Here is a 12,487-nt window from a genome sequence, read left to right as displayed (position 1 = left end):
AACAGAACGTCTCTATCCCGAGCCGTAGATATCAAAGCAAGAACAGCACCCAGAGGTTTGTCCTGAGATTAAAAAATGAAAATGTTCTTCTCTTCCTTTAATTACCTTCTCTGCGGTCGTTTCGCAGCACGCGGACTTTCTCGATCTTGCCCAGCAGCGCTCCATCCTCTGCTGCAACAAATCCACAAAAAGTTCTTTCACACACTGGAATCAGAGTAATTTTTTTGTTTTTGTGTCAGGATGGGCATTTGGCAAGAATCATATAGCAGTTATGGGGAAAATTAAGCACTTTTTCAATTATTAAATCTTTTAAATATTTGTGTCAATGGGATGGGAGAAGCTCTTAATGTTCTATATTAGTTTCAATGCCAGTGTCGTACTGAGAGGTTTGCATGGATGTAGCGCAACTTCCCATAGCTGAGGTCATGTTGTTCGAGTTGAGTTAGTTGATACTAACTCATTAGTGCTTCTGCAAGTTGCAGCCAAGTAGTGCACACCAGTGGAACACGACACCAGAAAAGACAACGTTTCCACATGTTCAACAAAGCTCATCATTAGAGAGGACAAATTTTACTTTTTAGTTGCTTGGAAACCAACGGTAAAAATAATAATAATAAAATGCATCTGTGAGCACACCAAGTTTCTCCGCCCATTACTTACCAGCTAGGCTGGGGAGAAGATCTACCAGTTTCAAGCGATGGCCGGAGTCCAACCGCGTGTCAAAGCCAAAAAGTAAGTGGTGCTCCAGTGTTAGCGCAGATTAGTGTTTGCCATTATTGTTAGCTTCTGATAAGCGGCACACAGTGTAGAAAAGTGTTGTTTTGAATTGCTGCTTCCACAAGCGAAAACCTTTACCATGTTTGTGTACTTCGCAGTTTGAGCTTGCATCAAGTAGATAATCCCTAACTCCGCCCCTAGTTATCATGGTAATGAATTCCATTTATACACCCAGAATCAATTAATCAATAAATATTGTTATGCCCATTTTTTGTGTGCCTCGTGCTTGTAAGCAATACTCACGATTATCACTGTAGTCATCAACCAAGATGATCTCTTTGACCAAGTGAGCTGGACTTTTCTTCAAGACGCTGAAGCAAGAAGAAAGTGGGAAGGACTAAATAAAACATTTAGATGTCAATACATATGTTCACATGGAACACTAACAAAAAGCATTTTTGTACCTGACAATGGTGCGCAGCAGAGCGGAGCGTGCTTCATTGTGGAAGGTGATGACCACGCTCGAAGCTGGCAGGTCTGACTTCCATTGCTTATGTCTGCAACTACACACACACACACACACACACACACACACACACACGCAGTACATACAATGTGACAAATACATGGACGCAAACATTCCCCCTTCCTTTAAAGTAATAACAAAGGGGGAATGTGTCATTGGACAAAACTAATAGAGTTCAGTGCACATTAAAACAAAGGTGAACGAACAACAGATATGCTCTACTGGAGCTGGAATTGACTGGGTTTCAGCAGAGACACATCTGAATTGCAGTCAGGAACATGAGACACTGAGGAGGAGCGACAAGACAGAAAAAAATAGAGGACCATGACCTCATTAGCAAACACCTCTCATTACGTCTGACCCTACCACTACAAACATCCAATTGAAAATCTGCCATACACACCACACAGCGTTTGATGTGGGTGAACAGTATTGAAAGCGAAGGTGCCGTAAATGGATTTTGTGTGCGCGTGTGTGTGATCCCTTGTGCCTTTTCCATCTGTGTCACAGCATCACTGGCTTCAAACGAGTCAATATGTTACTAAATCTAAAATTAACATCCCCTCAATCACAATACAGCCAGAAAATACTATTTAGGTATGAGTCATTTATAAGAAACCTATAACTTCTTGTGATTGTGTGTTGAAAATATAAATGAATCTCTGGCCTGGGGAGACCCTGGCATCCTCTTTTCACCCTCTCACAGTCAAGAGCGCCGGCATGCTAGGCAAACTGACAAATCATTGCAAAATCAATAGGAGACACATCTGAGCTTTTTTTAGGAGCCTAATGGCTTTAGTTGGCCACGTTAGGTCAGTGCATCAGTGAGGCATGCCCGCTGTCACTCTGAAAACACTCTTCACAGTGTGTGTTTGTGTAGCCGGACTGAAAGGGCAAAAATAAAAACTGATAAATAGTGGGAGTGTTGGCAGCAAACATAGAAAGCACATAGTGTGTGTCTAATGAGCTATAAAAGCAAGATCAGCATCACTAGGAAAATGTTAACAAATGAAGCACAATGGGATGGCAAGGCAGAGAAGCAATAAAACAGATGCTAATCCTGTTGCTGTAATGGGATGACTTCAAGGAGAGCGATCCAACCAAATGGATTTTGTCTTCAATTCGACAACAGAAGGAATGTGAAAAAAATGATGTATTTAAAGGTAAGAAGCACAACTAGCATCTGTCTTTAGAGCAAACTGAAGCAAGGCCAGGAAACAAAGAAAGCACATAGGCGTGTTTAATTTGAGACGACAATGGCACTTCGAGAGAAGACCTACGAACGATAATGACTGGTAGTGGTCAATTCCTCACTAAAAGATTTACGCTCCATTTAATACTGTACATACAAATTGTGGTATATGTGGTTACCTTTTTTATTTATTTTTTTTAAAAAGGGTTACAATGTCAGCCTCTGTGCGGAATTTGCATGTTCTCCTCATGCTTGTGTGGGCTTTCTCCAGTCACTACGGTTTTCTCCTACAATCCCCCCAAAATGGGTATTCGGTTAGCTGAATACTCCACATTGTCAGGTGTAAATGTGAGCGTGAATGGTTGCCTGTCTACAGTGGATATAAAAAGTCTACACATCCCTGTTTGAATGCTAAGACTTCTAAAGCCGTCAATGGCAGTAAATGTGTCAAGGTGACCTATAACCCTTACAACTCAATTGAACAAATGTTGTAAATGGGCTGAAATATGTGCCAGCAGGAACTGAATTTAATAATTTATATTTAAATTTCTACACGTGAATAACAATTCATTTTTTTAAACCCCTAAATTCATTTGAAACAATGTTGTCTATATCGGTATGTGCTGAGTGCTGTTTCTACCCCTAGTTGTCAGTAAAGCCTAAGGCATATCTTTTTCTGACCGTAATGATGCATTCCACAAAGGTTAAGGAAAGGTGGTATGAAGGTTAAAGTACTGTAGCTGGTTAGAAGATTTGACTTTCCAAAGGGTCCCTATGTCAAGTGCTCAAAAATGAAGGCGCTGATTGGCCGAAGAGGAGATCTGTGCATCGTCAAGTGATTGCTATTCCGACAGTCCACTGATGTCTGTTACAGCTCATTTGAAATTGAATGTGTCGAACTGAATCTAAAATGATCAAATTGAATGTGAATATATATCATTTGAATTTTCATTTCGGATAAAATCTTACCTTCACTTTTAAATTTATTGGACTTCAGTTGCAAACTAATAAATTCAATTTCAAATTATACTATACAGATTTTGTTTTTAAATGAAAGGTTTCAAATTAAACAATACAAATTCAGTTTTTTAATGCAATTATTCAAGTTTAGATTCAAATTCAAATATAACATTTAAATTAAATTCCTGCTGGCACATATTTCAGCCTTTTGTTGTAATACTTTTGAAAGAGGCAGTAAAAATAAACAACTGAAATAATGTGGTTGCACACGTGTGCACACCCCCTTATAATAGGGATTTGGCTGTTAAGAATGAACCAATCACATCCAAACATGTTAAATGAGTCAGCACACACCTGCTCCCATTTCAAGTGCCACTGACTAACCCAAAATAAAGTTAATATGTTCTAGTAAGGCTCTTCCTGACTTTTCCTGATTTGTCTGTGCTTTCTAGCAGAAACCTAAAAATGTTGTGCTAACACTGACTGGTTCTTGGAGCAGTTCACAATTACTTCCACCTTGTCTAAGCCCCCAGTTACAGCTGGAGAAATGAAGCCCCAATGCATGTTGCTGCCACCACCATGCGTCACTGTAGGTATGGTGTTCTTTTGGTGACGAGAAGTGTTGAGTTTGTGCCAAACATACCTTTTGAAATTATGACCAAAAAGTTCAACCTTGGTGTCACTGAATTGTAACACAGTTTTCCAAATTAGATTTTGATATGGCCCGATGAAAGCAAGATTGGACCTTTTGGCCATAATTCCAAAACCAATGTATGGCACAAACTACACAGCTCATCACCAAAACAAAAACATTCTGTACCTACAGTGAAGCACGGTGGTGGAAGTATCATGCTTTGGAGCAATATCTCTTGAGTTGGACATGGTGTTTTAGACAAGGTGGAAGGGATTATGAAACATTCAAAATAGCAGTGTGAAATATTATATATTCACTGTATATGTGCCATGGGATTGACTGCAAACCAATCCAGGGTATAAAATCAGCTAAGGAAAGGCTCCAGTTCATCCGAGACCCTGAACAGGATAAGCAGTAGAAAATGGATGGACGAGCTGAAAAAGTCCAGAAAACAGAAGGATGTATGATTTTCTCTACCGTTGTTGACAAAGTGCTGCTGACGTGTAACTTTGGTTCACTTAAATTTATAGAGTGTGGTCCTAAACATGCTCCATATGAAAAATGCCTAAAACCGGTGTTGTTAATCGGTTCTTTATGAATAAAATTCAATTTAAATGAGTCCACCCTATAATATTTGTATCCTTTCATTTGAGATCACAGGTGGAAGGAGTGGTCATTGTAGAGCGTGTCTGGGCTCTGTTGCGACTTCCTGATGTCATTTGACCAACCATTACAATAGAGGGTGTTTCCATTAGATCTTATCGTTGTAGAACAAATTAGTCAAACAGACATGCACAAAGACTTCCACACTCTACTTACACATAAAAAGTGTTCAGAGATGAAATGCAGTGGCTTAACAAAACATTAGATCTGTGTGTATTCATCAGTGACAATACGCACTGGTCATGTCTGGTATCGGGCACAGCTCTGTCCATACGGAGTTTATCACTCTCCACCTGATTGAACTTGTTTCTGGCATATGGGTCCTGACCTGGTCGAACCACTGTTGCTCCAACATACAGATCCTGGTCGAAGTCCTGCCAACGGACCTTACCTAAACACAGACAAACACAAACATTATGCAATAGGCAAATTGGCAAACTGCTCTGATTTATTGGCACTTTACAAAGACCATTTACAATGTTGGTTCACAGCTAATAGTTGTTGTTCAGAAACAGGTATGGCCAAAGTAACTGGTTGATTGATCGTTGAGAATTCTGGCCATTGTGTACAATTATTGTTGATTAAACATGTCTTGACACAGTGGAGAATAAATGGAGCACACGACTAAGCAACAACCAGCAGAGGCATTGTTGATTCAGTCTCAACTAAAACCCCAATTCCAATGAAGTTGGGACGTTTTGTTAAACATAAATAAAAACAGATTACAATGATTTGCAAATCATGTTCAGCCTATATTTAATTGAATACACTACAAAGACAATATTTTTAATGTTCAAACTGATAAACTTTATTGTACTGTATTTACTGTATATATTGTTTCTCTAGAATACCTTGTTAGTCTTGAGATTTCATTGTACCTTGCACAGATTCAAGACACAACCTGATGTGGCAGCTTTGCTACCAGATGTAGCAAAGCTGCTCCAGAACATAACAGAGCCTCCTCCATGTTTCATAGTAGGGACAGTGTTCTTTTCTTGATATGCTTCATTTTTTTGTCTGTGAACATCAAGCTGTGCCTTGCCAAAACGTTCCAGTTTTGTCTCGTCCATAGAACATTCTCCCAGAAGCTTTGTGGCTTGTCAACATGGAGTTAGGCAAGTTCGAGTCTCGCTTTATGATTTATTTTCAACAGTGGTGTCTTCCTTGGTCATCTCCCATGAAGTCCACTTTGCCTCAAACAATGACTGATGGTGCGATCGAACACTGATGTACCTTGACTTTGGAGTTCATCTTTAATTTCTTTGGTGGTTGTTTTGGGCTCATTTGTTACCTTTTGTATTGTCCATTTCTTCAATTTGTCATCAGATTTCTTCCCGCGACCATCTCAAGGGAGGTTCGCTACAGTCCAGCGGGATCTTAAATATCTGAACAATAGACTACATTGCCAAAATAATTATTTCAAGTGTTTTTAAGTGAGATTCCATTCAAAATCCGTATGGTTTAAAGATCAGAGGACAAAGATTTTAAAATGTTTCTTGATAACTCGAGAACCCCTTTACAAACCAAATCTGCCATTGCGAAGTGATTGTATAGCAGATATCCAGCAGTTAAATGGATAAATATGATGCAGAATGCGTCTTCTGCTTTTTGCATCCAGCACCTTCCGTTCTTCGGCTCTATCAGGCACTGTGACATCACACGAGCCAAGCAGCCTGTTCACTCGGCGTTGTTCCATGCTGTTGTTCCCGTCCTTGTATATTTGTTGTCGCATGATTTAGCGATTGCACGATGGTTTATCGTATGGCATTTAGTTGTACAAATGGTTCAGGTAGTGGCAAGAGTTTTTTTTGGCTTTTCAAGTGAAAAAGTATTACGTGACCAGTGGTTAGGGAAACTCAATCGACGGGAAAAAGCGTGGTCAGCTAAGGGTGCATAGCAAGCATTCCAAACTCTGTTCTGATCACTTTGAACCGGCCTGTTTTAAGAAAGACTTAGCTGAAAGCATTGGATACAGAGCTAGAGGCTGAAATCAGCTGCGGTGCCAACGATTTTTCCTACGGCCATCGGGACCTCAACCGCCAGCAAGAGAACTAAATCTCCCAGCCGCGACGAAGCGGCGCAGTCAAGAGGTGAAAATTTCCTTGTATGTACAGTGGGTACAGAAACTATTCAGACCCCCTTAAATTTTTCACTCTTTATTATATTGCAGCCATTTGCTAAAATAATTGAAGTTCATTTTTTCCTCATTAATGTACACACAGCACCCAATATTGACAGACATTTTTTAAATTTTTTTGCAGATTGATTAAAAAAGAAAAACTGAAATATCACACAGCCAGAAGTATTCAGACCCTTTGCTGTGACACTCATGTATTTAATTCGGGTGCTGTCCATTTCTTCTGATCATCCTTGAGATGGTTCTACACCTTCATTCGAGTCCAGCTGTGTTTGACTATTCTGATTGGACTTGATTAGGAAAGCCCCACACCTGTCTGTATAAGACCTTAATGTTCACAGTGCATGTCAGAGCAAATGAGAATCATGAGGTCAAAGGAACTGCCTGAAGAGCTCAGAGACAGAATTGTTGCAAGGTACAGATCTGGCTAAGGTTACAAAAAAAAAATCAGCTGCACTTAAGGTTCCTAAGAGTACAGCGGCCTCCATAATCCTTAAATGGAAGATGTTTGAGATGACCAGAACCCTTCCCAGAGCTGGCCCCCCGGCCAAACTGAGCAATCGGGGGAGAAGAGCCTTGGTGAGAGAGGGAAAGAAGAACCCAAAGATCACTGTGGCTCAGCTCCAGAGATGCAGTCGGGAGATGGGAGAAAGTTCTAGAAAGTCAACCATCACTGTAGCCCTCCACCAGTTGGGACTTTATGGCAGAGTGGCCTGACGGAAGCCTCTCCTCAGCACAAGGCACATGAAAGCCTGCATGGAGTTTGCTTAAAACAAAAAAAAACACCTGAAGGACTCCAAGATGGTGAGAAATAAGATTCTCTGGCGTGATAAGACCAAGGTGGAACTTTTTGGCCTTAATTCTAAGCGGTATGTGTGGAGAAAACCAGGCACTGCTCATCAACTGTCCAATACAGTCCCAACAGTGAAGCATGGTGGTGGCAGGATCATGCTGTGGGGGTGTTTTTCAGTTGCAGGGACAGGACTTGTGGTAGAACACTGAAACTACAAATAGACCGGACTAAGAGGGCCACCAGCCACCCGAGTACACATCCATCATCTGTTGTCCTTGGGATTTGTGGCCACTGGGACATTTTAGCGGGAGACTGGAGACATATGTGACATTTTGCAACCAACACTAAGCTGAATCATGTCAGCAGTGTTGGATGTAATTATTTTCCTGGCCCCAATTTACATTCAGTTCCCATGCAGACATCACCAACAAGATGAAATAAAACAAGGGTTTCCCCAAACGTATAGTTGGAGCCATAGATTGCACCCACATTTCAATTAAAGCACCATCACACAACGAATTCAGCTTCGTGAACAGGAAAGGATTTCATTCAATTAATGCACAAATAATCTAAATAATCATGTTTACTAATCGTGATTTCAACGTCAGTCAAAATAATCGTGATTATTAATTGTTTCCATATTCGTCAAGCCCCAACATAAGGTAAAAAAGTCATGGTTGTTTTAGATGTACAGCCCAAAAAAAGTTAAAGTTGGGACGTTGTGTTAAACAAATAAAAACAGAATACAATGATTTGCAAATCGTGTTCAACCTATATTTAATTGAATACATTACAAAGAGGCTCACGGCCAAACTACCCTGAGAACGCCCGATCTTGTCTGATCTCGGAAGCTAAGCAGGGGCGGGCCTGGTTAGTACTTGGATGGGAGACAGCCTGGGAATACCAGGTGCTGTAAGCTTTAGGCGGCACGGTGGACGACTGGTTAGAGCGTCAGCCTCACAGTTCTGAGGACCTGGGTTCAATCCCCAGCCCCACCTGTGTGGAGTTTGCATGTTCTCCCTGTGCCTGCGTGGGTTTTCTCCGGGCACTCCGGTTTCCTCCCACATCCTAAAAACATGCATTAATTGGAGACTCTAAATTGCCCGTAGGTGTGACTGTGAGTGCGAATGGTTGTTTGTTTGTATGTGCCCTGCAATTGGCTGGCAACCAGTTCAGGGTGTACCCTGCCTCCTGCCCGATTACAGCTGGGATAGGCTCCGGCACGCCCGCGACCCTAGTGAGGAGAAGCGGCTCAGAAAATGGATGGATGGACATTACAAAGACACAATATTTAACGTTCAAACTGATAAACCTTATTTTTAGCAAATAATCATTAACTTAGAATTTTATGGCTGCAACACGTTCCAAAAAAGCTGGGACAGGGTCATGTTTACCACTGTGTTACATCACCTTTTCTTTTAACAACATTCAATAAACGTTTGGGAACTGAGGACACTAATTGTTGAAGCTTTGTAGGTGGAATTCTTTCCCATTCTTGCTTGAGTTACAGCTTCAGCTGTTCAACAGTCCGGAGTCTCTGTTGTCGTATTTTACGGTTCATAATGCGTCACACATTTTCAATGGGAGACAGGTCTGGACTGCAAGCAGGCCAGTCTAGTACCCGCGCTCTTTTACTACGAAGCCACACTGTGCAGAATGTGGTTTGGCATTGTCTTGCTGAAATAAGCAGGGGCGTCCATGAAAAAGATGTTGCTTGGATGGCAGCATATGTTTCTCCAAAACCTGTATGTACCTTTCAGCATTAATGGTGCCTTCACAGATATGTAAGTTACCCATGCCATTGGCACTAACACAGCCACATACCATCACAGATGCTGGCTTTTGAACTTTGCCTCCATAACAGTCCGGATGGTTCTTTTCCTCTTTGGCCCGTAGGACACGAAATCCACAATTTCCAAAAATAATTTGAAATGTGGACTTGTCGGACCACAGAACACTTTTCCACTTTGTATCAGTCCATCTTAGATGAGCTCTGGCCTAGAGAAGCCGGTGGCGTTTCTGGGTGTTGTTGTTAAATGTCTTTTGCTTTGCATAGTTGAGTTTCAAGTTTCACTTACGAATGTAGCGCCGAATTGTATTAACTGACATTGGTTTTCTGAAGTGTTCCTGAGCCCATGTGGTGATACCCTTTACACAGTACACGGAGGACGATTGGTTAGCACACCTGAGTCACAGTTCTGAGGACCGGGGTTCAAATCCCGGCACCGCCTGTGTGGAGTTTGCATGTTTTCCCCATGCCTGCATGGGTTTTCTCCGAGCACTCCAGTTTCCTCTCACATCCCAAAAACATGCATGGTAGGTTGATTGGAAACTCTGAATTGCCCTTAGGTGTGAATGTGAGCGGAAACGGTTGTTTGTTTCTATGTGCCCTACGATTGGCTGGCGACCAGTTCAGGGTATACTCCACCTCCCGCCTGAAGATAGCTGGGATAGGGTCCAGCAGCCTGCGACCCTAGTGAGGATAAGCGGTAAAATAAAATGGATGGATGGATGGTCTTCGCTATTTCTCACGCACTTGTTCACAAAGAGGTGAATCTCGCCCCATCTTACCCTGTGAATGACTGAGCAATTCAGGGAACCTCCTTTTATACCCAATAATGGCACCCACCTGTTCCCAATTAGCCTGTTCACCTGTGGAATGTTCCAAACGGGTGTTTGATGAGCATTCCTCAACTTTCTCAGTCTTTTTTTACACCTGTCCCAGCTTCTTTGGAACGTGTTGCAGCCATAAAATTCTAAGTTAATGATTATTTGCTAAAAACAATAAAGTTTATCAGTTTGAACATTAAATATCTTGTCTTTGTAGTGTATTCAATTAAATATAGGTTGAACATGATTTGCAAATCATTGTATTCTCTTTTTATTTATGTTTAACAGAACGTCCCAACTTCATTGGAATTGGGGTTGTAGTTGATGGCTTGAAGAACAACTTTATTCCTCCTAATATAACAATAACATGGAAGCAAGACTGGAAACAGTCGTTCTGAGTTTTCTGAGGTTCATTTGTAAAGGAAAAAAAACTATGTCTGACTTTTAAAGTCAGAGTAATTCTAAATCCTACTTTGTAGAAAAACACATGTCCAATAAATTTAACATTTCCGAAGTCATTAAAGCCTTCAAAGAGTCTGAACCTATACAAATGTGTCTTGGCTAGAATGGGGATTATACGTCAGTTGGAGTATCAAATGCAGGCAGTAGTGTTGGTGCAAGTACACTTTACAGCTGTCTGGGAAGAAAGCTGCTGAGCTACCGTGAAATATTTCCTACTTATAAAATGGGGAAAAAAACCAACAACATTGTCCAATAAAGTGTGAGCTGAGAAACCTGCAAACAATCAAAAGGACGTTGCCCTAGTTACCAAGACTGCTAAACAGAGAAAATCCCTTGATTTCCCAGTTAATCATTACTACTGAGACACACTCTAACAAGGCCACAGTTAATTAGTTGGATGCCATTGCAATGGTAATGACTTGTGTTAAGCGTATGGCAGCATGAGATAATAACTATCTGTCAGCGGAGGTGAGCGCATGCAATGACAGACAGAGAAGGGAAGCCTGACGAGGATGAGAGGTGACAACCGAAACGTGCATGCGTCTGGCTTGACAGTGTGTGAATGTGTTTTGCATGTTAATTAGCTCGCCTGTGAAGAAAGCGACGCCTTTGAGACATGGCAGCGTGATGTCCTTGTTGATATCGGTCGGGGCTCCATGGCAGCCAGTCATTAATTTTTCAAAAGATGAATTATTTTCTTTTCTCAAATATTTTCAGTTTATTCCATCTTTATCTCCACCTGGATAGATGTATTTTTTTATCTCCTGTTTCCACCAAGCGGTAGGTACAGTTTGGGTCAGCACATCACCAAACAAAAATGTCACAAAAGGTATATACAGTCCACTAAAGTCATGATAATATTGTCTCAATTTACTCACAAATTGAAGTGCAAAATCTGGACCCGTTTAGTAACTCAAAGCTGATATACTCGCAGGTAGCCATTCATTATTTAGTTGCATGAATAGCAAGAGGTGTTAATTGTAATTAATGAATTGTACCTTCTTCCATCTTGTCCAAGAGCATGTAATTGTTTTTCGGGTCACTATACATTGGTGGCACAGACAGATGAACAAAGATATCGTTCTTGTGGGGCAGAACCACGTATGTCCAAATACAGCCAATTTCATATTTGTTCACTAATCAATACTATTGGTCTGTCCACATGTCGACTGATATTTTTAAGCCTGATTAATGAAATAAAATTCTTCAAAATAGCTTGAGAACAGATCTAACTCTCTTGAATGCTCAACTGTCTTGAGAGGCGTTGTCAAACTACACCCCTTCCCTCACTTAGCGGGAGCAGTGCGGCATTTTGTCAACTCAAGATTCAAAGTCTAGATTGAAAATAGTTACGTTACATACGTTTGAGTAAGCCTGTTTTGTTAAATATTTATTGTTGTAATTGCTTCAGTGCAGAAGGAACTGGTCAGCCATGAAGGTAAGTGCATGCAGATTAATTATTCACCGATTAAACTCATCCGTTAGTGAGTTTTATCATGGCTGTGAGACCTTTGAAAAGGAAGTTTGGTAACCACAGTGGTGTACTTTTGTGATTTATTGAACGCTTTATGACTGGTCGGTGGGTAGGAATGACTGCAGACTTTGATGTAGACGATTCGTGCCTGGCAACGTATTCTACCATTTTAACCAATGACAGCAATAAATTACTGCGGTTTCTTTGGCATATTAAATTTGCAATTGAACATGGTTTTGGTGTGGTGTTGTGTTGATGTTGGCGTGCAACAGTATATGATAATATATGAGGTATAATACCAACTTGAACGATGTTTTTG

General features: G+C 40.9%; 1 protein-coding gene and 1 pseudogene across 3 annotated transcripts in view; one reads left to right on the top strand and one right to left on the bottom strand.

Annotated features, from left to right (window-relative positions):
- Nucleotides 1-12,487, bottom strand: part of galnt2 (UDP-N-acetyl-alpha-D-galactosamine:polypeptide N-acetylgalactosaminyltransferase 2) — an 84,248-nt gene that overhangs the window by 24,099 nt on the left and 47,662 nt on the right. For 2 of the 3 annotated variants that reach the window (XM_061666963.1, XM_061666981.1), the window contains exons 3-6: nucleotides 4,930-5,083; nucleotides 1,182-1,280; nucleotides 1,021-1,088; nucleotides 106-171 (exon numbers count right to left, since the gene is read on the bottom strand). In XM_061666963.1, the coding sequence (XP_061522947.1) occupies nucleotides 106-171; nucleotides 1,021-1,088; nucleotides 1,182-1,280; nucleotides 4,930-5,083 (387 nt within the window). The remainder of the gene's footprint in view (nucleotides 1-105; nucleotides 172-1,020; nucleotides 1,089-1,181; nucleotides 1,281-4,929; nucleotides 5,084-12,487) is intronic. The other variant, XM_061666972.1, reaches the window with a different exon arrangement.
- LOC133399426 (5S ribosomal RNA) lies at nucleotides 8,423-8,541 on the top strand (annotated as a pseudogene).

Source organism: Phycodurus eques, chromosome 2, assembly GCF_024500275.1.
Source record: "Phycodurus eques isolate BA_2022a chromosome 2, UOR_Pequ_1.1, whole genome shotgun sequence".
NCBI classification, from domain to species: domain Eukaryota; kingdom Metazoa; phylum Chordata; class Actinopteri; order Syngnathiformes; family Syngnathidae; genus Phycodurus; species Phycodurus eques.
This window is presented reverse-complemented; position numbering and strand designations above follow the sequence as displayed.